This window comes from Lissotriton helveticus, chromosome 5_1 (genome assembly GCF_964261635.1).
Source record: "Lissotriton helveticus chromosome 5_1, aLisHel1.1, whole genome shotgun sequence".
NCBI lineage: Eukaryota > Metazoa > Chordata > Amphibia > Caudata > Salamandridae > Lissotriton > Lissotriton helveticus.
The window spans coordinates 1,393,875,002-1,393,899,541 of NC_136065.1; the positions used below are offsets into that span (position 1 = coordinate 1,393,875,002).

General features: G+C 51.1%; 1 protein-coding gene across 12 annotated transcripts in view; it reads right to left on the reverse strand.

Moving 5' to 3' along the window:
* Positions 1–24,540, reverse strand: part of SYCP1 (synaptonemal complex protein 1) — a 6,803,167-nt gene that overhangs the window by 1,968,390 nt on the left and 4,810,237 nt on the right. For all 12 annotated transcript variants that reach the window (XM_078644363.1, XM_078644366.1, XM_078644361.1 and 9 more), the window contains one exon: positions 23,598–23,714. In XM_078644363.1, the coding sequence (XP_078500489.1) occupies positions 23,598–23,714 (117 nt within the window). The remainder of the gene's footprint in view (positions 1–23,597; positions 23,715–24,540) is intronic.

Genomic DNA, 24,540 nt, shown 5'->3' on the forward strand with positions numbered 1-24,540 from the left:
GAGTCCTTGAAAAGCTCCAGTGAGCTGTTCTCCTTGTCGCCAAAGAGGCGACGGCCATCAAAGGGCATGTGCATAAGGGAGGCTTGGACATCGCCCGAAAAGTTGGCAGACCTCAGCCAGGTGTGGCGGCGAACGGCCACCGTCGTTGCAATCGCCCTGCCTAGCGAGTCCGTGGTATCCAGTCCACACCGAATAGAATATCGTGCTGCATCCCTTCCCTCTGCAAAGGGCTTGGGTAAGCTTTGCCTGGACCTCCGCCGGGCACTGCGGAAACACTTCAACAACCGTATCCCACAAAGAGTGGGAGTAGCGGCCCAAAAAGCAGGCGGTGTTGACAGACCGCAACCCCAAACTCATGGAGGAGAACAGCTTCTTACCGAACTGGTCATACCTTTTGGAATCCAGACCTGGAGGGGCGGTCGGGAATGCAGTCTGGGAAGTTCAGGTGTGGATCACCAGGCTCTCAGGGGTGGGGTGAATGGAGAGGAAACTGGGGTCGCCCGGAGCCGGGCGGTGGTGTCGGGCCACATTCTGATCTACAGGGAGGCCTGTAGAGGGCTTGGACAAGGTGCCCAACAGAACATCAGAGAGGGCTTCATTGAACGGCAGGAGAGGCTCTGAGGAGATTGCCTGCAGTTTGAGCACCTCAGTGAGGAGGTTAGTCCTCACGGCTGCGACTGGGAGCTAAAGAGCCAAGGTCTTGGCTGCCCTAGTCAGCACCATGCTATAAGCAGCCCCCTCCTCCGTAGCCACAGTAGGAGGGCAGACAAAACCAGTGTCGGGCGAAGTGTCCAGACCACTGGCCTCCCCCAGTCCATCTGCACAGTCCTGGCTCAAATGGCACTACAGTGCCAGAAGGTCCTCAGATCCCACCCAATCCCCCTCGTCATCCATCTCCTGAAGATCAGGAAGAAATGATGGAGCCGGGTCATCGGTGATGGGCCGGTGCCGGATCCGGACCGGGGTGGGGATCGGGGATGACGACGCCCGAGGACGGCACCGGGGGCGACACCCTTGGTGACGACGTCAGCAGAGGGGTCGTAAAGTCGACCGGCATCGTCACGGATCCAAACCTGGATCCTGAAAAACCCTGCGGCGTCGGGACCGGAGTCGTCGACGGCGCCGGGGCCGAATCAGCCAGCACCTCAGAGGGACCCTACTAAGAGAAGCGCGACCTCATGGCCGTGAGGAAGGCGCTGATATCCTCCGGCGTTGCTTTCAGCCCAGGGATCGGCAGGTGTGGAGCTGGATGCAGCGCTTGCGGCTCCGGCAGAGCCGCGTGGGCTGTGTCGCCCAAACCCCCGGCCGCGTCACGCGAACGTCGGGGGAGTCAGAAGAGCGGTGTCGCTTCTTCGACTTCTTGTGCCTCAACTTACCTGAGGACTTCGAGCCCGACGAGTGGTGTCGACTCGCCGAGTTGTGATGACTGGGGCCCGCGACCGGTCCCACGACCTCCTCCTGGACCGGGACCTGGAGCGGCACGGGGCCGACTGCCGGATCTCGAGGTGCCTACAGGACCGCTCATGCCTAGCCTTTGACGTCAAGGCCCGGCAGTCGGGGCACGACTTGTCATCATGGTCGGCCCGAGGCAATAAAGGCACCAATGGTGGGGGTCAGTAACCGACATCAGTCGGCCACAGTCATCACAGGTTTTGAACCCGGGCATCCCTACCGGCACCGGAGTCGAGAATCGACTCGAGAAGATCCAAAATAAATCAAAAAAAGTTAGTCAAAAAGTGACTAGGAGTACTGTTCTTCCCGGATCTGCGCTTGCTGGCGCGGAAAAAAGAAGAACTGACGTCAGCGCGCAAGGGCGGCGTCTAAGAACTCCGACAACGTCATCCCGGCGACGCCGACGACGGACGCGGAGCCGCAGACGACGCCTACCGACGCGCAGGGGTACTGCTACTCAATACTTTCCGGATCCCGTCTGACGCCTGGGGATATTCTAAGGCAAGGAATCTAACACCAACCTGTTTCTTTCAGATAGGGGGAAGACTGGAACCCCTGATCTGCGTAGATGAGTTGAGACCACCGGCATCACTTTTGTGAGCACCCGAGGGGCGCTGGTAAGGCCAACCTTCAACAACCAATCATCGAGATAGGAGAAGACTGAAACCCCTAATCTGGCAGATGAGCTGCGACCACCGCCATCACTTTCGTGAACACCTGTGGGGCGCTGGTAAGGCCGAACGGGAGCACGGTAAACTGGAAGTGCTCATGGCCTACCATGAACCACAGGTAACGCCGGTGGGCCGGCAGGACGGGGATGTGGAAATAAGCGTCCTGTATGTCCAACACAACGATCCAGTATTCTTGGTCCAGGGCAGCTAGGACCTGAGCCAAAGTCAGCATCTTGAACTTCTCCTTCCGGAGGAAGCCGTTGACGTTCCATAGGTCCAAGATAGGGCGTAGGCCCCCTTTGCCCTTCTTGGGTACCAGAAAGTAGTGGGAATAGCAACCACGTCCTACTTCTGGCCCAGGAACGCGCTCAACAGCCCCCTTGGCCAAGAGGGTCGTAACTTCCTCTTTGAGAAGTCGCAAGTGATCCCCCGACATATGGTGGTACTGCGGTGGCATGGCTGGAGGGGTCGCCTCGAAGGGGAGGGGGTAGCCCCTTCGGACGATTTGCAGCACCCACCTGTCCGATGTGATGGAGCGCCAGTGGAGGAGGTGATGGTGAACCCTGCCCCCCACTGGCGTCGAATGGGCCTGAAAATTCAGACTAGGAGGATTTTGTAGCAAATGCTGCGGGGGCAGGTGTGGACTGACCTTGCTGGTGCCCCCCACACTGCTACGGTGGTTACCATGTCCGCGACCGCGTTGAGGTTGGTTCTGCGGCCTGTAGCTAGCTAGACATGCGGGGGCGCCCCTTCCTTGGCCAAGAAAGGGACGAAAGGCAGAAGTCTGCTGGTGTTGGCCGAGGCCCAAGGACTTAGCCGTAGCCCTGGAGTCCTTGAAAAGCTCCAGTGAGCTGTTCTCCTTGTCGCCAAAGAGGCGACGGCCATCAAAGGGCATGTGCATAAGGGAGGCTTGGACATCGCCCGAAAAGTTGGCAGACCTCAGCCAGGTGTGGCGGCGAACGGCCACCGTCGTTGCAATCGCCCTGCCTAGCGAGTCCGTGGTATCCAGTCCACACCGAATAGAATATCGTGCTGCATCCCTTCCCTCTGCAAAGGGCTTGGGTAAGCTTTGCCTGGACCTCCGCCGGGCACTGCGGAAACACTTCAACAACCGTATCCCACAAAGAGTGGGAGTAGCGGCCCAAAAAGCAGGCGGTGTTGACAGACCGCAACCCCAAACTCATGGAGGAGAACAGCTTCTTACCGAACTGGTCATACCTTTTGGAATCCAGACCTGGAGGGGCGGTCGGGAATGCAGTCTGGGAAGTTCAGGTGTGGATCACCAGGCTCTCAGGGGTGGGGTGAATGGAGAGGAAACTGGGGTCGCCCGGAGCCGGGCGGTGGTGTCGGGCCACATTCTGATCTACAGGGAGGCCTGTAGAGGGCTTGGACAAGGTGCCCAACAGAACATCAGAGAGGGCTTCATTGAACGGCAGGAGAGGCTCTGAGGAGATTGCCTGCAGTTTGAGCACCTCAGTGAGGAGGTTAGTCCTCACGGCTGCGACTGGGAGCTAAAGAGCCAAGGTCTTGGCTGCCCTAGTCAGCACCATGCTATAAGCAGCCCCCTCCTCCGTAGCCACAGTAGGAGGGCAGACAAAACCAGTGTCGGGCGAAGTGTCCAGACCACTGGCCTCCCCCAGTCCATCTGCACAGTCCTGGCTCAAATGGCACTACAGTGCCAGAAGGTCCTCAGATCCCACCCAATCCCCCTCGTCATCCATCTCCTGAAGATCAGGAAGAAATGATGGAGCCGGGTCATCGGTGATGGGCCGGTGCCGGATCCGGACCGGGGTGGGGATCGGGGATGACGACGCCCGAGGACGGCACCGGGGGCGACACCCTTGGTGACGACGTCAGCAGAGGGGTCGTAAAGTCGACCGGCATCGTCACGGATCCAAACCTGGATCCTGAAAAACCCTGCGGCGTCGGGACCGGAGTCGTCGACGGCGCCGGGGCCGAATCAGCCAGCACCTCAGAGGGACCCTACTAAGAGAAGCGCGACCTCATGGCCGTGAGGAAGGCGCTGATATCCTCCGGCGTTGCTTTCAGCCCAGGGATCGGCAGGTGTGGAGCTGGATGCAGCGCTTGCGGCTCCGGCAGAGCCGCGTGGGCTGTGTCGCCCAAACCCCCGGCCGCGTCACGCGAACGTCGGGGGAGTCAGAAGAGCGGTGTCGCTTCTTCGACTTCTTGTGCCTCAACTTACCTGAGGACTTCGAGCCCGACGAGTGGTGTCGACTCGCCGAGTTGTGATGACTGGGGCCCGCGACCGGTCCCACGACCTCCTCCTGGACCGGGACCTGGAGCGGCACGGGGCCGACTGCCGGATCTCGAGGTGCCTACAGGACCGCTCATGCCTAGCCTTTGACGTCAAGGCCCGGCAGTCGGGGCACGACTTGTCATCATGGTCGGCCCGAGGCAATAAAGGCACCAATGGTGGGGGTCAGTAACCGACATCAGTCGGCCACAGTCATCACAGGTTTTGAACCCGGGCATCCCTACCGGCACCGGAGTCGAGAATCGACTCGAGAAGATCCAAAATAAATCAAAAAAAGTTAGTCAAAAAGTGACTAGGAGTACTGTTCTTCCCGGATCTGCGCTTGCTGGCGCGGAAAAAAGAAGAACTGACGTCAGCGCGCAAGGGCGGCGTCTAAGAACTCCGACAACGTCATCCCGGCGACGCCGACGACGGACGCGGAGCCGCAGACGACGCCTACCGACGCGCAGGGGTACTGCTACTCAATACTTTCCGGATCCCGTCTGACGCCTGGGGATATTCTAAGGCAAGGAATCTAACACCAACCTGTTTCTTTCAGATAGGGGGAAGACTGGAACCCCTGATCTGCGTAGATGAGTTGAGACCACCGGCATCACTTTTGTGAGCACCCGAGGGGCGCTGGTAAGGCCAAAGGGGAGCACAGGAAACTGAAAGTGCTTGTGACCCTCCTCAGAGGGCCGGCAGGACGGGGATGTGAAAATAAGCGTCCTGCAAGTCCAACGCTACCAACCAGTTTTCAGGGTCGGGGTCAGACAGGACCTGAGCGAGTGTCAACATGGAGGAAGCAGTTGACGTTCCTGAGATGCACAATAGGACGTGGGCCCATTTCCTTCTTAGGCACCAGAAAGTAGTGGGCGTAACAACCACGACCTACTTATGGCACAGGAACACGCTCAATGTCTTCCTTGGCCAGGAGATCCGTAAATTCCTGTTGGAGAAGGCCCAGGTGATCCTCCGACATGTGGTGGTTATGTGGTGGCATTGCTGGAGGGGTCGCCTCGAAGGTGAGGGAGTAGCCCATTAGGACTAAGTGCAAAACCCACCTGTCCTACATGATGGTGCGCCAGTAGGGGAGGTGATGACTGTGAGAAGTTGGCCTGGTATATGATGTTCACTATTCTAGTGAGCACCTTGCACCAGTCCAAACAACCCTTATGGTGATGGTTGTAAAGTCAACCTTATAGACCAGCTATCCTAGTGGTAGCATGGACAAAGCAGTCTTAGGCTGAAACTTCAAAGAGCATGTGAAGCCAGCTGTTTTACCATATGTAAACCCTTGAATACCAAATGAAAGGACACCACACAGGTTATATATAAAATATATCTCAAACAAGGATGTCTTCTCGCCCCCTTATTGTTTTCACTCTATCTTAGTGACATGCCACAATGTTTCCAGCAAGTACGTAATTTTCCACCAAAGATAGCCTCCCATAATATACATACACTGTTATATGCAGATGATATTATCATATTAGACCTAACCCCATTTGGTCTACAAAAAAATCTCCAGGCACTGCATAAATACACGGAGGAAAACTACTTAATCCCTAACATCACTAAAACAAAAATAGTCTCGTTTTCGGGGAGGAAAAAGAGCCCGAAATATTGGTGGACCCTCGGGGGAAAAAAGGTGGAAGAGGTAAAGGAATATACCTATCTAGGCAGAATTTTCTCCAACACTCTACAAAATCGGCCACAGATTGTGAACTTGATCAGGAAATCTGATGTACATGCGGGAGCTCTTTTAAGGTTATACGCAGCCTCGGGACACGAGCACTTCTCTTCCCTGCTTAAGGTGTACAGTGTCAAGATACCACCAGTACTATCATATGCCCTGGAATATATTCCTATAAATCAATGGAGCTTCCTAGACCTAAAAGAAGGGAAAATACTACGGAGATTAATGAAGGTGTCTCAGGCTGTCCCAGTATAAGCTCTCCGCCTCGAATTTTCACTAACCAGCTCTTATTCTCGAGGAATCGCTAATATCATCAGGTGGGCGTACAATCTCCTACATGCGGAGGAAGAAACTCTCAGATCCCTGCTCCAAACTGAGACCTTTGACCGAGACTCGTCTAAACAAGTATTTTTTAAGAACATGTCAATAGCTTTTAAGCTAGCAGAGACTAACATCAATTTGCTGCTAGCTTGGACACCAGCCCAGTTGAAGCTCTTTTTAAAACATTACACTTCAAGATTTAGCTTTGAACTAGACTCCTCGCATTGCTCTAAACTAAATGTATATAAGAATTTTATTGAATTAATAACATTTCAGAAACCTCAGCAGTATATCGCTTTTAACCTAAATCATGGTGTCAGGAGAGCGATTGTTCTGCTCCGGTTTGGCATATTACCAGTCAAAACCGTAACATCTAAATGGCACTTAAAGGAAAGCTCGATATGTAACTTGTGTAATGGAGGAGAGCAGGATTTAGAGCATTTAATGTTTGTATGCCCAAATCCAAAAGTGGTAATGGCAAGGAAAAAGTTTTTGCAATCTATATACGTCAAATGTAGAATTAACTCAGCAAAGGAACTGATCATTTTATGCAAATTTCACCCAAATTAATTTGTTTGTCATAAATTTTACACATTTTTAAAACCATTTTTAACTTTGTATTAACATGAGAAATTTTAAATGGTGCAAAAACTGAATTTTATGCTTAAAACATTTGTGGTCCTGTTGAGTACCAAAGCAAATAAAAATAAATAAACTTGAAATAAAAAATATATATGTATTTATTATAAACACAACCCCTCTGAACTCTTTATGAGGTCAGAGGCTAAAGCACATAACAAGTTACTCAATTATCATACAATAAGTTGCACAATATACAGTAGGGCCCTAGGGGCACGTAAAACCACATACTAAAATAGTGGTATAAGAACCACGTCATGAACAAAGGATAGGCCTAGGGCCTAGGGAATCGCTGGGGCTACGCTGTACTAATGAGAGTTAGGGAGCAGGAGGCCCAAGGGTTGCGTGTGCAGTGTCTTTACACACACACGAGTTACCATAGAGTTATAATGGGAACTGTGAGAAGTTGGCCTGGTATTTGATGTTCACTATTCTAGTGATCACCTTGCACCAGTCCAAACAACCCTTATGGTGATGGTTGTAAGTCAACCTTATAGACCAGCTATCCTAGTGCTAGCGTGGACAGAACAGTCTTAGGCTAAAAGACTCTGGAGGGCGTGTAAAGCCAGCTGTTTTACCATATGTAACCCCTTGAATCAAATGAAAGGACACCACACAAGATATATATATAAAATATGTATGTTTTTATTTCTAACACACTCCTCTGAACTCTTTATGAGGTCAGAGGCCAAAGCACATAACAAGACACTTAGTTATTATACCTTAAGTTGCACAATTTACGGTTAGGCCCTAGGGGCGGAGTAAACCATATATTAAGAAAGTGGTATAAGTACCACGTCACGAGAAAAGGAAAGGCCTAGGGCCTAGGGAATCGCTGGGGCTACACTGTCTTAACAATAGTTTAGTAGTAGGAGGCTCACAGGCGGCGCGTGCAGTGTCTCTACACACACGCGGGATTCAATGCAAAGTCAATGGGAACTTAGAAGTTAGATTTAGAAGGATTTAGGACACTTCCGGTTTAGCTAGGAGGAAACAACTAGAGACTTAGACACTTGGATAGTCAATACCCTTGGGAGCACCGAAGTACTCGCGTTACCTTACCCACGGACGGCGGGTGCATAGGTGTGAAGATGTGTCGGGTTTCGGCGTTGGATTCGATGGAGACCTGAAGAAAAGAGGCTGCAGGCAACCAGGAGTAAGATGTCCGGGTGGATCCAAGGGTGGATCGAGGATGAAGAGGACCTGAAAGCAGATGGGACAGAGTCTGGGTCACTAGCCAGTGACCGGGTGGAACCAGGAAGGAACCAGACGACGTCAGGGAGCAATCAGGTGCTGTCTTGAAGCTTGTCTTGGCAGCCACGTGGACCAGGAGGCGTCGACGATGACCAGGTGTTGGAGACGGACTGTCCCACAAAGGATCACGCAGATGGAGGGGTCGACTTCCGGATTGGAGTCAACAAGCCTTGGCAAAGGCCGCCCACGCAAGATACAACAAAGGCTTCTGGTGCAGACCAGCAAGGTCTGAGTTGCTTCACCTTTGCAGGGAAGCAAGGGCCAGTCTGGAGCAACCAGACCAGCGATGTGGTTCAAAAGGTTGGTCGTCACAGAGGCTACTAGGCAACGGGCCAGCAACCGGACAACGCATCGAGCAGAACAAAAGCAGAAGGGCCCCACGCAGAACTCGTGGAGTGTGGGGGGTTGATCTTCGTCGGAGATGGAGCTCGGGATCGGGGTTTCTCAATCCCCAGTGCACAGCTTCGAGGGTACCTCAGGAGCTGCACAGGTAGCAAGTTGCAGGCTTTCCAAGATGTCCGGTCCCACGTGTCTCGTCGCCTCCACGGATCCCAACTATGCTGCAGTCGTGAAGAGGGGGTGAGAGAGGTCTGGAAGTCTGGGTCGTGTCAGGCTCTGTGCTCGGATTCAGGCAGGAACGTCAACAAAGCAAGCCGTTGATTTGCTGGCTGGTGCCTGGTTGCCCAGGGTGGTCACTCCTTGGCCACAAGGGAGATTCTTCAGTCTTCAGCTTCAGCAGAATGTCGAAGGTCCAGAGTTTTGTGTCAAGTTTCAATTCAGGATTAATCTAAAGTCTCAGGACTTGGCTCCTACTTTTACACAACTAAAAGGGGCTGGATTACTTTCTAGGTCCCTCCTATGGGTGGGACCAGGAAGGTGGGTGGTTACACCCCCTTTCCTTTGTCCAGTTTCGCGCCAGAGCTGGGGCTGGAGTGCCCCAGCAACCAGTTTGAACCGGGGTATGCATGGAGCACTTAGGGTGCTCCAGGCAGTGTCTCAGTCTATTCAGACCTCCCTGTCCCAATACACAAAGTCCTGTCTGGGGTGGTGCTCGCACCTCCCCAGGCAGGAAACCTATTGTCCAAACCTCCGTGACTGGAAGGACTCCCAGCAGCAGGAGGTTAGACTTGTGTCGGTGGCAGCAGCGTCCATTTTGTGACGCTGGGGCTCTGGTTACTTTTAACCGGGATAGTCAGCAACAACATGTCTTTTCCCTCTAGAAGGGTGGAACGCTACCCCCTTCACCAGAATTGGCGCGGGGGTAGTATTCCAAAGCGTATGACACCTTACACAACATGTTTTGATAAAGCCAAACCAGAGTTAGCATTTAACCGCGAGGTTCATAATGCACTTAAGAGTATATGGTATGGCAATATCATAGAACAGCTATAAGCTCATGCTAGAGCACCATCTCACACATAACCAAGCACTCTGCATCCAGGATTGTTAAAGCCTGCCATAGGAGTGACTTATAGGTTACTATGTGTCTATATATAAGTAGGTATAGGAATACCATACCTAAGCAAGGGGTGATTACACGACCTTGCCCCAGCTGAGTGATCAGCCAGTTGTGTCTATTTGAGTGGCCAGCAAAGGGTGGCATAATACATGCTGCAGCCCCTGGTAGGCCTTGGTTACACCTAGGCCCTGAGTACCTAGGGCACACTTCTACAGGGGCTGACAAGGTGAACCAATTCCCAATTGTGTATGCACCTAGAGTACATGGTGTAAATTTAGAGAGAGTGCATCTGGGCTGTGGGTTTGATTAGCAGGCCCACAGCCACATCTAAGTCGAAAACCAGTAAAGCAAAGCAAAAGGTGGGGGTGACCATAGGAAGCAGACCCTACTCTCCTACACAACCCCACCCCAAACTTAGGGACATTAAACTAACCTTTACCAGTTGAGTCTTCATGTTCTAAGTGGAAATATCTGGGGTGTCCATCTGCATTTGCATGGTCAGTCTCAGGTCTATCTTCCACTGTAAAGTCCATCCCCTTTAGGGAAATGGACCACCTAAGAAGTTTGGGGTTTTCACCCTTCATCTCATTTAGCCACAGGAGGGGCTTGTGGTCGGTCTGAATCTTGTAGTGAGTGCCAAAAAAGTATGGCCTCAGCTTCTTAAGGGCCCAAACCACAGCAAAGGCCTCCCTCTCTATAGCTGACCAACGTTTCTCAATAGGGGTCAGACTTCTGCATATGAAAGCAATGGGCTGGTCTTGACCACCTATATTCAGTTGTGAAAGTACAGCTCCCACACCCAACTCAGAAGCATCTGTTTGGACTATGAACTCTTTGGAGTAATCTGGACTTTTCAGAATAGGTGCAGTACACATGGCCTGCTTCAGGTCATCAAATGCCTTTTGACAGCTAACTGTCCACTGAACTTTCTTTGGCATCTTTTTGGAAGTTAAGTCATTCAGTGGTGTCACCATGGACCCATAGTTTTTAACAAAATTCCTATAGTACCCAGACAGGCCCAAGAAAACTCTGACCTGTGTCTGGGTGATTGGAGGAGTCCAGTCTTTGATGGTCTGGATCTTGCTCTCCAGTGGTGGAACCTGACCCCCACCTACCAGATGGCCCAGGTACACAACCTTGCTCTCCCCTATCTGGCACTTTGTGGTCTTGATAGTGAGGCCTGCCTTTTGCAGGGCCTCTAAAACATTCCTCTGGTGGACCAGGTGATCCTCCCAGGTCGAGCTAAAGACAGCAATATCATCTAGATAAGCTGCACAATAGTCATCCAGTACTGTGAGAACTTGATTCACCAACCTTTGGAAAGTGGCAGGTGCATTCTTCAAACCAAAGTGCATTACCACAAATTGATAATGTCCTCCTGGGGTCGAAAATGCTGTCTTGGCTTTTGCATCCTCAGCTAGTCTGATTTGCCAGTAGCCTGCTGTCTGGTCAAATGTGCTCAAGAACTTGGCAGAAGCCAATCTCTCAATGAGCTCATCTGCCCTGGGGATGGGTGGGCATCTGTCCTAGTGACAGCATTGAGACCTCTGTAGTCCACACAAAATCTCATCTCTCTCTTACCATCTTCGGTGTGAGGTTTTGGCACCAGGAATCCTGGACTGGTCCAAGGGCTCTCTGAGGGCTCAATAACTCCCAGCTCCAACATCTTTTGGACCTCTGTCCTAATACAGTCCCTGACATGGTCAGGTTGCCTGTAGATTTTACTCTTGACAGGCAGACTGTCACCAGTGTCCACCTCATGGGTGCACCAGCTTGTCTGACTTGGGGTCAGGGAAAACAGATGTCTGAAGGACTGACGAACTTGTCTGCAGTCCTGTTGCTGATGTTCAGAGAGGCTGTCAGCAAAGTCTACACCATCTACTGAACCATCATAAGGGTTCTGAGTCAGCCGGTCTGGGAGAGGGTCACTCTCTTCCTCCTGCCCCTCATCTGTAGCCATGAGCAAGCCCATGTCTGCCCTGTCGACAAATGCTTTGAGTCTGTTGACATGAAGCACCCTGTGGGGGCTTCTGGGAGTGCCAAGGTCCACCAAGTAGGTGACTTCTCCCTTCTGTTCAACTATAGTATGGGGTCCAGACCATTTATCCTGGAGTGCTGCTGGGGCCACTGGCTCCAACACCCACACTTTCTGTCCTGGCTGGTACACAGTCAGTACAGCCTTTTGGTCATGCCAAGCTTTTTGGAGTTCTTGGCTAGCCTCAAGGTTTTTAGTAACCTTCTTCATATACTCAGCCATCCTGGAGCGGAGACCAAGTACATAGTCCACTATGTCATGTTTAGGCTTTTTGAGAGGTAACTCCCATCCTTCCTTCACAAGACATAGGGGTCCCCTTACAGGATGCCCAAACAAAAGCTCAAAAGGGCTGTAGCCAACCCCCTTTTGTGGGACCTATCTGTAAGCAAACAGAAGGCATGGTAAAATGATGTCCCATCTTCGCCTCAGCTTTTCTGGTAAACCTTTTATCATCCCTTTGAGGGTCTTGTTGAATCTCTCCACAAGCCCATTGCACTGTGGGTGATAGGGGGTGGTGAACTTATAGTTGACACCACATTCCTTCCACATTGCAGTTAGATATCCTGACATGAAGTGTGCACCTCTGTCAGAGACAACCTCCTTTGGAAACCCCACTCTGGAGAAAACTCCAAGTAGGGCCCTTGCCACAACAGGAGCTGTTGTGCTCCTCAGGATAATAGCTTCTGGATACTTGGTGGCATGATCCACTACCACCAGTATAAACCTGTGCCCAGATGCTGTTTGGGGGTCCATTTGTCCAACAATGTCTATCGCCGCTCTCTCAAAGGGTACCCCCACCACAGGTAGTGGTATGAGGGGGGCCTTTGTTGTGCCACCTGATTTGCCACTGGCTTGGCAGGTAACACAGGAGCGACAAAACTCCTTGGTATCTTCTGACATGTGGGGCCAGGGAAAGTGGGGGAAAAGCCTGTCCCAAGTCTTTTTCTGGTCCAGGTGTCCTGCTAAGGGAATATCATGGGCCAAGGTAAGAAGGAAGCCCCTAAATTGCAGAGGTATAACCAACCTCCCCGAAGCACCAGGTTTGGGGTCTCTAGACTCTGAATAAAGGAGCTCATCATCCCAATACACTTTATGGTTACCTTAAGCATTCCCAGCAGCCTCAGCACCAGCCAGCTGTCTGAGGGGTTCAAGAGAAGAACAGTCTAATTGTGCCTGCCTCAGATCTGCCCTTGAAGGTCCCCCTGTCCCAAGAAACTCAACCTGGTCAGGCTCAAGCTCTTCTAGGACATTTCCTTCTTGGATCTCAGAATCATCCTCCTGGGAGGGCTGATCCTCAACCTGAGGCAGGGGGGAAGGCACTGCCTTAACCCTACTGCTCTTTCTCTTGAGTGGTGTCTGGTACATTGTACCAGGATCCAGCACCTGTTCAGGTAAGCACGTTTTGGCCTGTGACCTGGTCACAGCAAGGACATGTGCTGATATTCCCAGCATTTCTGCATGGGTCCTATACTCCACCTCGGACCAAACTGAGGTTTCAAGATCATTACCTAACAGACACTCTACAGGAAGGTCTGAACTCACAACAACTCTTTTGAGGCCAGTTACCCCTCCCGAGGAGAAGTTAACAACTGCCACACTATGGTAGGTAGTGGCATTGCTAGCGTTGGTCACTAGGTAACTCTCACCTAGTATGATCTGTTCAGGGTCCACATAGTTAGGTGTCACCATGGTGACACTGGCACATGACCATGTGTCCCTGTAGGCCTGAGCCATCTTATCATTAATCAAAGGCGTCTGCCTGTACTTGCTCAGATTACTGGGACTTACAGTCTGGGACTTACAGTAGAGGACATTACTATGTCCCCATCACAGACAAGAACAGCCTGAGTTGGTACTCTGACTAGGCCAGAGTCCACCTCAGTTCCCAGGGTCAACTCTACTACACCCTTTTGCTGGGAACCACCACTAACAGCTGGACTAGGGGGAACAGTTGCCTTAGGGGCAATGGTGGTTGGTGCTGTACCCTTCTTGGTGCACTCACTAAACCAGTGAGAGACTGATTTACAGTATCCACACCAGGGCTTTTTAGTTTGGGCCTTTTTGTTTCTGTTTGTTCTTTTTGGAGCCACCCTCCCCTTGTGCCTTTTGGGGGCCTGGTGAAGACTTCTGGTCTTTTGGTTTCTGCTCATTACCCTTCTGGTCTGCTTTTTTCTGGTCACTGCCCTGGTTCTGGGTTTTTCTGTTTAATCCTGGTTTTGACCAATTTGTCTGCCTTCTTTACCAATTCCTGGGGAGAGGTCAGATCAGAGTCAATCAGGTACTGATGCAATAACTGGTTTTGGCAGTTGTTAAGGATTTGCTCTCTCATGATCAAATTATACAATCCTGTATAGTCCTTAACTTGACTTCCCAATAACCAGCCTTCCAGAGCCTTAGTGGCACAATCAACAAAATCAGTCCAGTCCTGAGTATGGGTCTTCTGGGTATCCCTGAACAACAACCTATATTGTTCAGTGGTTAGGCCAAACCCATCAATCAGAGCACTCTTCAGGACAGAGTAGTTGTTAGCATCCCCATCACTAACTGTGAGGAGCTTATCTCTACCTTTTTCTGAAAAGGAGAGCCATAAGATTACTGTCCGCTGACTTTGGGGTACCTGCTGTAATTTGCAGGCCCTCTCCAAAGCAGTTATCCATTTGTGGATGTCATCCCCTTCTTTGTAGGGGGCACAATCTTGCTCAGGTTTCTATTATCATAGGACCTATCTTTATCCTTAGGGATATTGCTGCCACCAGTGGGTTCTAACCCACTCTGTCTGTGCTCTCTAGCACGAGCAAGCTTCTCTTTGGCCAAGGCAACTTCAAGTTCTTGCCTCTCAATCCTCAGAGCAGCCTCTCTCATTCTGGCCTCATGTTCTCTTCTCTGAGGAGAGGTCATCTCTCTCTGAGCAGGGCCATGAGAGCCATTTGGAACTTGAGATCGGAGAGATTCCCTTGAGTGGGATCTTCCTCTTCTCTGCCTCTGGTTAAACCCACTTGGGGGTCTGTATGGGGGCTGCCCATACTGACTCCCATGTATGCTTAGGTTAGCCTGGCTAAGTCTTCTGACTGGCTGTTTACCTCAGACTCTTCCTCCACTACCTCCTCTTCCTCCCCTGGTTCAATAGTATTATCTGTGGAGGGAAGGACTTCATCTGCACTACCTGAAGCACCTGAGTTAGGTGTCTGTTGAGCATCATACTCTTCTAAGTGCTCAACCAGGAATCTGAGGGTAGGGTTTGTACCCCGTTTTAGCCTTCTAGAAGTACACAGTTGTCTCAATTCTTGGAAAGCTAAGGCTTCATATCTCAAAGCAGTCCTCAAGGGATCTACCTCTGCAGGCAGGGAACCACTGGGGTTCACTGTCTGAGACATGGTTTCTAGTGAGGTGTGGTGTTTAGGCCCAGATCTCTGTACTGGGGTGAATGTATGACATTGTTCTGCATTCTGTCCATCAACTGTTGGTTTTGCATTTGTCACCCCGAGTGGGATGGGTATGCTCAGACGTGAGTCCCATTCTCTCCACACCACTGGAGTCAAGCTATCCAGGCTGAAGACGGCTGATAGCCAGAAACAGGTCCTAGGATGCTTGATTCCGGTCCAGGAAAGACATGGCTTGGCAGTTCGGGCTGGACTGTTCCCATGAGGCACTGGGTCAAGGCTGATTTGCATATGGCCATGTCTGAACTGGGGTGGTGTGGAGTGCAAAAAAAATGATGGATTTAGGCCCAGATCTCTGTACTGGGGTGAATGTATGACATTGTTCTGATTTCTGTCCATCTACTGTTGGTTTTGCATGTGTCACCCCGAGAGGGATGGGTATGCTCAGACGTGAGTCTCATGCTCTCCACAACACTGGAGTCAAGCTATCCAGGCTGAAGACGGCTGATAGCCAGAAACCGGTCCTAGGATGCTTGATTCCGGTCCAGAAAAGACATGGCTTGGCAGTTCGGGCTGGACTGTTCCCATGAGGCACAGGGTGAAGGCTGATTTCCATATGGCCATGTCTGAACTGGGGTGGTGTGGAGTGCAAATAAGCGATGGATTTAGGCCCAGATCTCTGTACTGGGGTGAATGTATGACATTGTTCTGCATTCTATCCATCAACTGTTGTTTTTGCATTTGTCACCCCGAGTGGGATAGGTATGCTCAGATGTGAGTCCCATGCTCTCCACACCACTGGAGTAAAGCTATCCTGGCTGAAGACGGCTGATAGCCAGAAACCAGTCCTAGGATACTTGATTCCGGTCCAGGAAAGACATGGCTTGGCAGTTCGGGCTGGACTGTTCCCATGAGGCAGAGGGTCAAGGCTGATTTGCATATGGCCATGTCTGAACTGGGGTGGTGTGGAGTGCAAACAAACGATGGATTTAGGCCCAGATCTCTGTACTGGGGTGAATGTATGACATTGTTCTGCATTCTGTCCATCAACTGTTGTTTTTGCATTTGTCACCCCGAGTGGGATGGGTATGCTCAGACGTGAGTCCCATGCTCTCCACACCACTGGAGCCAAGCTATCCAGGCTGAAGACGGCTGATAGCCAGAAACCGGTCCTAGGATGCTTGATTCCGGTCCAGGAAAGACATGGCTTGGCAGTTTGGGCTGGACTGTTCCCATGAGGCACAGGGTCAAGGCTGATTTGCATATGGCCATGTCTGAACTGGGGTGGTGTGGAGTGCAAAAAAATGATGGATTTAGGCCCAGATCTCTGTACTGGGGTGAATGTATGACATTGTTCTGCATTCTGTCCATCAACTGTTGTTTTTGCAGTTGCACCTACCTACACTATTTGTTTTCCTACAGAACCTTTCCAGGAGTTGTAGTCAGGGTGTGCTAGGCCCTTTGCTCTACAACAGCTAAGTTCAGTAGAACTTAAGTATGCTAAGACTTGTTTTTATATGTACCTATAGGTACCTATGTGATCTTTCAAATGATTACAAGTGGTAAAACAACAGCAAGCTCTAATCCCAACCGCTGCACACCAATGTGAGAAGTTGGCCTGGTATATGATGTTCACTATTCTAGTGATCACCTTGCACCAGTCCAAACAACCCTTATGGTGATGGTTGTAAGTCAACCTTACAGACCAGCTATCCTAGTGGTAGCGTGGACAGAACAGTCTTAGGCTAAAAGACTCTAGAGGGCGTGTAAAGCCAGCTGTTTTACCATATGTAACCCCTTGATTATCAAATGAAAGGACACCACACAGGATATATATAAAATATATATGTATTTATTTCTAACACACTCCTCTGAACTCTTTATGAGGTCAGAGGCCAAAGCACATATCAAGACACTTAGTTATTATAAGTTAAGTTGCACAATTTACGGTTAGGCCCTTGGGGCGGAGCAAACCATATATTAAGAAAGTGGTATAAGTACCACGTCACGAGAAAATGAAAGGCCTAGGGCCTAGGGAATCGCTGGGGCTACACTGTCTTAACAATAGTTTAGAAGTAGGAGGCCCACAGGCGGCGCGTGCAGTGTCTCTACACACACGCGGGATTCAATGCAATGTCAATGGGAACTTAGAAGTTAGATTTAGAAGGATTTAGGACACTTCCGGTTTAGCTAGGAGGAAACAACTAGAGACTTAGACACTTGGTTAGTCAATACCCTTGGGAGCACCAAAGTACTCGCTTTACCTCACCCGTGGACGGCGGGTGCATAGGTGTGAAGATGTGTCGGGTTTCGGTGTTGGATCCTATGGAGACCTGAAGAAAAGAGGCTGCAGGCGACCAGGAGGAAGATGTCCGGGTGGATCCAAGGGTGGATCGAGGATGAAGAGGACCTGAAAGCAGAGGGGACAGAGTCAGGAAGGAACCAGACGCCATCGAGGAGCAATCAGGTGCTGTCTTGAAGCTTGTCTTGGCAGCCACGTGGACCAGGAGGCGTCGACGATGACCAGGTGCTGAAGACGGACTGTCCCACGAAGGATCTCGCAGATGAAGGGGTCGACTTCCGGATTAGAGTCAACAAGCCTTGGCAAAGGCAGCCCACGCAGGATACAACAAAGGCTTCTGGTGCAGACCAGCAAGGTCTAAGGTGCTTCCCCTTTGCCGGGAAGCAAGGGCCAGTCTGGAGCAACCAGACAAACGATGTGGTTCAAAAAGGTTTGTCGTCACAGAGGCTACTAGCCAACGGGCCAGCAACCGGACAACGCATCGAGCAGAACAAAAGCAGAAGGGCCCCACGTGGAACTGGTGGAGTGTGGGGGGCTGATCTTCGTCGCAGATGGAGCTCGGGATCTGGGTTTCTCAATCTCCAGTGCACAGCTTCGAGGGTACCTCAGGAGCTGCACAGGTAGCAAGTTGCAGGCTTTCCAAGATGTCCAGTCCCACGTGTCTCGTCGCCTCCAAGGATCCCAGCTATGCTGCAGTCGTGAAGAGAGGGTCAGAGAGGTCTGGAAGTCTGGGTCTTGTCAGGCTCTGTGCTCGTGTTCCTGCGTGAACGTCAACAAAGTAAGCCGTTGATTTGCTGGATAGTGCCTGGTTGCCCAGGGTGGTCACTCCTTGGCCACAAGGGAGATTCTTCAGTCTTCAGCTTCAGCAGAAAGTCGAAGGTCCAGAATTTTGTGTCAAGTTTCAATTCAGGATTAATCTAAAGTCTCAGGAGTTGGCTCCTACCTTTATACAACTAAAAGGGGCTGGATTACTTTCTAGGTCCCTCCCATGGGTGGGACCAGGAAGGGGGTGGTTACACCCCCTTTCCTTTGTCCAGTTTCGTGCCAGAGCTGGGGCTGGAGTGCCCCAGCAACCGGTTTGAACCGGGGTATGCATGGAGCACCGAGGGTGCTCCAGGCAGTGTCTCAGTCTATTCAGCCCTCCCTGTCTCAATACACAAAGTCCTGTCTGGGGTGGTGCTCGCACCTCCCCAGGCAGGAAACCTATGGTCCAAACCTCCGTGACTGAAAGAAGTCCCAGCAGCAGGAGATCAGACTTGTGTCGGTGGCAGCAGCGTCCATTTTGTGACGCTGGGGCTCTGGTTACCTTTAACCGGGATAGTCAGCAACAACATGTCTTCTCCCTCTAGAAGGGTGGAATGCTACCCCCGTCGCCAAAATTGGCGAGGGGGTAGTATTCCAAAGCGTATGACACCTTACACGACATGTTTTGATAAAGCCAAACCAGAGTTAGCATTTAACCGCAAGGTTCATAATGCACTTAAGAGTATATAGTATGGCAATATCATAGAACAGCTATAAGGACATGGTTCCAAAAGCTGCAGACAGGCTCAGCTCATGCTAGAGCACCATCTCACACATAACCAAGCACTCTGCATCCAGGATTGTTAAGGCCTGCCATAGGAGTGACGTATAGGTCACTATGTGTCTATATCTAAGTAGGTATAGGAATACCATACCTAAGCAAGGGGTAATTACAAGACCTTACCCCAGCTGAGTGATCAGCCAGTTGTGTCTATTTGAGTGGCCAGCCAGGGGAGGCATAATACATGCTGCAGCCCCTGGTAGGCCTTGGTTACACCTATGCCCTGTGTACCTAGGGTACACTTCTACAGGGGCTGACATGGTGAACCAATTCCCAATCGTGTATGCACCTAGAGTACATGGTGTAAATTTAGAGAGAGTGCATCTGGGCTGTGGGTCTGATTAGCAGGCCCACAGCCACATCTAAGTCGAAAACCAGTAAAGCAAAGCAAAAAGTGGGGGTGACCAAAGGAAGCAGACCCTACTCTCCTACAGGAACGTAAGAGTTTGAAACTAGTTCTTTTAGGTCACTTCCGGATGGACTAGGAGAAAGCTACTGAAAAATAGGACACTAGGATAGTTAATACCCACGGGAGCCCCGGAGTACTCGCATTACCTCACCCACAGGAAGCGGGTGCATAGTTGTCAAAGTGTGTCGGGTTTAGTCACTGAATCCTATGGAGCCTTGAAGAAAGATGCTGCAGGCGACCAGGAGAGAAGTGTCAGGGTGGATCCAAGGGTGGATCGAGGATGAAGAGTACCTGAAAGCAGTGGGGACAGAGTCTAGGTCGCTAGCCAGTGACCAGGAAGGAACCAGGCGATGTCGCGAAGCAATCAGGTGACGTCGTGAAGCTTGACTCTGCAGCCACGTGGACCAGGAGGTGTCGACGACGACCAGGAGTTGGATACGGACTGTCCCACAAAGGATCTCGCTGTTGGCGGCGTCGGCATCCAGATTGGAGTAAACAGGCCTTGGCAAATGCAACCCACGCAGGAATCGAATATTTGCTTCGGGATAGACCAGCAAGGTTTATGGGAATTCTCCTTTGCAGGGAAGCAGGGGCCCACCTGAAGCAACCAGGCAGGTGGTGTAGATTCAAAGGTTCATTGTCACAGAGGCCACTAGCCAACGGGCAAGCGGCCAGAACATGCGTTGAGCAGGAAAATGCAGAAGGGCCCCACGCAGAACTCGTGGAGAGTGGATGACTGATCTTCAGTGCAGTTGATGCTCGGGGCTGGGCTTCCCAATCCCCAATGCACAACTTCGAGGGTGCCTCAGAAGCTGCACAAGTAGCAAGGAGCAGGCTTTTCAAGATGGCCGGTCCCACGTCTCTCGTCGCCTCCATGGGTCTCAGCTTTCCAGGGACTGTGGATCGGGGTCAGAGAAGTCTGGATGTATGGCTCTCGTCGGACTCTGTGCTCGGGCTCCAGCAGGAGCATCGACAAAGTAAACTGCTGATTGCTGGATGGTGCCTGTTTGCAAAGGGTGGTCACTCCTTGACCACAAGGGAGATTCTTCAGTCGTCTTCTGTGAAGGAGATCATCGAAGGTCCAGAGTTTCATTTCAAGTTTCAGTTCAGGATAAATCTAAAGTCTCTACCTATATACTAATCTGAGGGGCTGGATTACCTGCTAGGTCCCTCCTATGGGTGGGACCAGGGAAGGGGGTGGTTACATCCCTTTCCCTTTGTCCAGTTTCGCACCAGAGCTGGGGCTGGAGTGCCCCAGCAACTGGTTTGAACCGGGCTATGCATGGGACACCTTGTGTGCCCCAGGCAGTGTCTCATTTCATTCAGCCCTCCCTGCCCCAATACACTATGGCATGTCTGGGGTGGTGCTATCACCTCCCAAGACAGGATATTTATTGTCCAAGCCTCCCTTGCTGGAAGGACTCCCAGCAGCAGGAGGTCAGACTTGTGTCTGTGGCAGCAGCATCCATTTTGTGATGCTGAGGCTCTGGTTAACTTTAACCGGGATTAACAGGAACAACATGTCTTCTCCCTCTAGTAGGGTGGAATGCTACCCCCGTCGCCAGAACTGGTGAGTGGGTAGTATTCCAAAGCGTATGACACCTTACACGAAATGTTTTGATAAAGCCAAACCAAAGTTAGCAATAACCGCGAGGATTATAATGCACTTAAGAGTATATGGTATGGCTATATCATAGAACAGCTATAAGGACATGGTTCGAAAGCTGCAGACAGGCTCAGCTCATGCTAGAGCCTCATCTCACATAAAACCAAGCACTCTGCCTTCAGGATTGTTAAGGCCTGCCATAGGCGTGACTTATAGGTATATATGTGTCTATATATAATGGTAGGTATAGAAATACTATACCTAAGCAAGGGTTGATTACACAACCTTGCCCCAGCTGAGTGATCAGCCAGTTGTGTCAGTTTGGATGGTCAGCCGGGGGTGGCAAAAGACATGCTGCAGCCCCTGGTAGGCCTTGGGTGCACCTATGCCCTGGGTACCTATGGTACACTCTACAGGGGCTCATAAGGTGATCCAACATCCAATTAGATATGTACCTAAAGTACATGGAGTCCATTTTACAGTGAGAGCAGATAGCCTGGGGCCCTGATTAGCAGGATCCTAGGCCAACTAAGTCAAAAACCAGCTAAACACTAGGCAACAAATCTGGGGTAACCATAGTCAGGTATCCACCTTCCTACAATGGCGGATCCTGCAACCCACTGGCATTTGGTGGGCCTGAAATGTTGGACTAGGAATGCTTGGAGGCAGCTGCCGAGGGGGGGGTGGTAGACTGGCCCACCTGCTGGCCCCTGAACCATAACGGTGGTTCTCACATCCCCGGCCGTGCGAAGGTTGGGGAATTTGCGTCAGCCTGTGGCTCTGGGCAGAACGTAGGGGGACACCCCTTCCGTAGCCATGAAAATGGCGAAAAGCAGACTGCGCAGGACAGCTGGAAAGGCCCAAGAAACAGGCCATAGCCCGTGAGTCCATGAAACGCTCTAGACCGGTGTCTGGTTTGTCGCCAAAATGTCGACGGCCATCAAAGGGCATGTCCATGAGAGTATTCTGGACATCCGTAGAAAAGCCAGTCGATACCATCGAGGCGTAGCGTTGGAGGGCTACCAACGTGGAAATATTCCTGCCTAGAGAGTCAGCGGATTGCAGCCCACAAAGGATGGTAAACTTCGCCGCATCCCTCCCAGCGGCAATAGCCACGAAGAGCACTGTCTGGGCCTCTTCTGGACACTGAGACAGCACCTGCGCAACCGTATCCTAAACAGAGTTTGAATAACAGCTCAATAGCCACGCAGTGTTTACCGACAGCAGTCCCAAGCTGGCGGAAGAGAAAATCGTCTTCCCAAGATGATCCAGCTTCTTGGATTTCCTCTCCGGTGGAGCGGTAGGGAATGCCCTCTTGGAGGTAGAGGCTTAAACCACCAAGCTCTCAGGGATGGGGAGCTGGGAGAAGAAAGTGGAGTCGCCCGGAGCCAGGCGGTGGCGTCGGGCAATCATCCTATGGGAGCCCCAATGTTGGGCCGCCTAGACCAGGTGCCCAAAATGACGTCGGTGAGGGCTTCATTAAATGGCAGCAGGGGCTCCAAAGAGCTTGCTTGCAGTTGAAGCACCTCCGTCAGGAGGCTAGTCCTAACCGCCATTGTAGGGAGTTCGAGGTTGAGAGCCTCGGCCGCCCTATGCAGCGCCACTATGTATGACGCTCCCTCCTCCGTAGCCACAGTAGGAGAAGACAACATGCCAAGGTCAGGGGAGTTGTCCAGACCCCTAGCATCCCCCAGTTCATCTCTCCAGTCCTGTTCACTGTCCAACTGGTCAGTCAGAGGGTTACCTGACCCCTCCCAGTCCTCCTCCTCATGCTCTGGGTGACAATCTGGCATAAAAGGGACCGCAGGAGTGAACAGGGGCACAAAAACCCCTCTCAGTGCCGGATTCATCATCGGACGACGACGGTTCGGCTCTGGGCTCACATCAGGCTGGAGGCCAGGGTCGACAGCAGCCAGGGGTCCAACAAGCATCAAATGCGGTAGCAGTGCCGGAGGAAGAGGCACCGGTGGAGACGTAGCGGCACCACTCTCGCAAAGCCTTGGAGCCATGGACCGGCAGTCGGAGCACAACTTGGGGTCGCGGTCACGCTCCAGACAAAAGAGGCACACACGGTGCAAATCCGTGACTGACATCAGTCGGGAACAGGATCCACAAGCCTTGAAATCGGGCATCCCTACATACAACAGGAGTCGTAGACTCAAAAAGACATTGACAAAAGTTGCTCAAAAAGTTCAGTTAAAAAAATGACTGGAGGTACCGCTCTCTCGGGGTCTGCACTGGCTGGTGCGGAAAAAGAAAGAACTGACATCAGCGCGTGAGGGCGGCATCTTAGTAGCTACTGCAACGTCATCCAGGTAACACGCAGCTAACGACGAACGCCGAGCCGACCAACGCCACCTTCCGACACGTAGAGGTACTGCTGACGAAAAAACTTTCCGGATCCAGTCTGACGCCTGGGGGTAATTCTAGGGTTAGAAATCAATAACTAACTGCTTCTTTCAGCTAATGGGACTTTTCACAAAACAGGATTCTGCGACTAAATATACTAAAAAAACATAAATTTGGCTTACCTCTTCACAAAGCCTTGCTTCAGCCATACTTTTCTCCTCTTTTAAATTGTTATAGCGTTTAACTGTTTCCTCATACTGTGCTCTAGAATTTTCGAGCTCTATTTTGAGCTTATTAACCTGTAATAAACCAAAGCAACTAGTTACTTGTCATCATTAATGCTCTTTCTGGTGATACTCTATGTAAAGGCAGATTCTTCACCTGTAGAATAATATCCATGGGACAGACTGGAGCCTAAAACTTTTCAAGCAATGTTCCCATGCACTTGTAGGTGGTGTAGTGCAGCAAAGTGTTGGCTTTGTTCCATCTTGGTAGTTTTTGAGCAGAACCTCCTATAAGCGCAACCTCTGTGCATTGACACCAGTTTCTTTCTTGACTTTTTGTCCCATCAGATGCAGAGAACGAAACAATCAGAGGTACCAATGTGCAGATCTCTGATTTGAAATCTTTTTAGATGTTAAAAAGAGGGCACTGTACTGGAGGTGGCAGGGTCTTGTGGGACCTGTGATTAGACAGTGTGCCCACCAGAGTGAGTGTCAGTGAATGTAAGTAGCAAGTTAGTCTGGTGGGTACTTCTAACCTCTGATTCCTCATCTGTAGAATATATACCAAAGGGTACATCTCCAAATTGGAGGGTCTGTGGAACGGAGTCCGACCAAAATGTCCGGTGGGACCAAACGGGTAAAATATCCCACCTGTAGCACCTGGCTGTCAAGCAGCATTGCTTCATGAACGTATGCACTGAGACCCATGTAGCCGCCTGACAGATTTCAAGAACAGGCACTTTGCATGCAAACACAGTAGTAGCTGCCATAGGCCTGATGAAATGAGCCCTCTGTCCATCTGTGGTTGCTTCTTTTCTTATGTGTAACAGGTCTTAATGCAGAGGACTATCTACATGTACAAAGTTATTTTCTGCATGGCCTTGCCTTGCGTAGTCTTTTG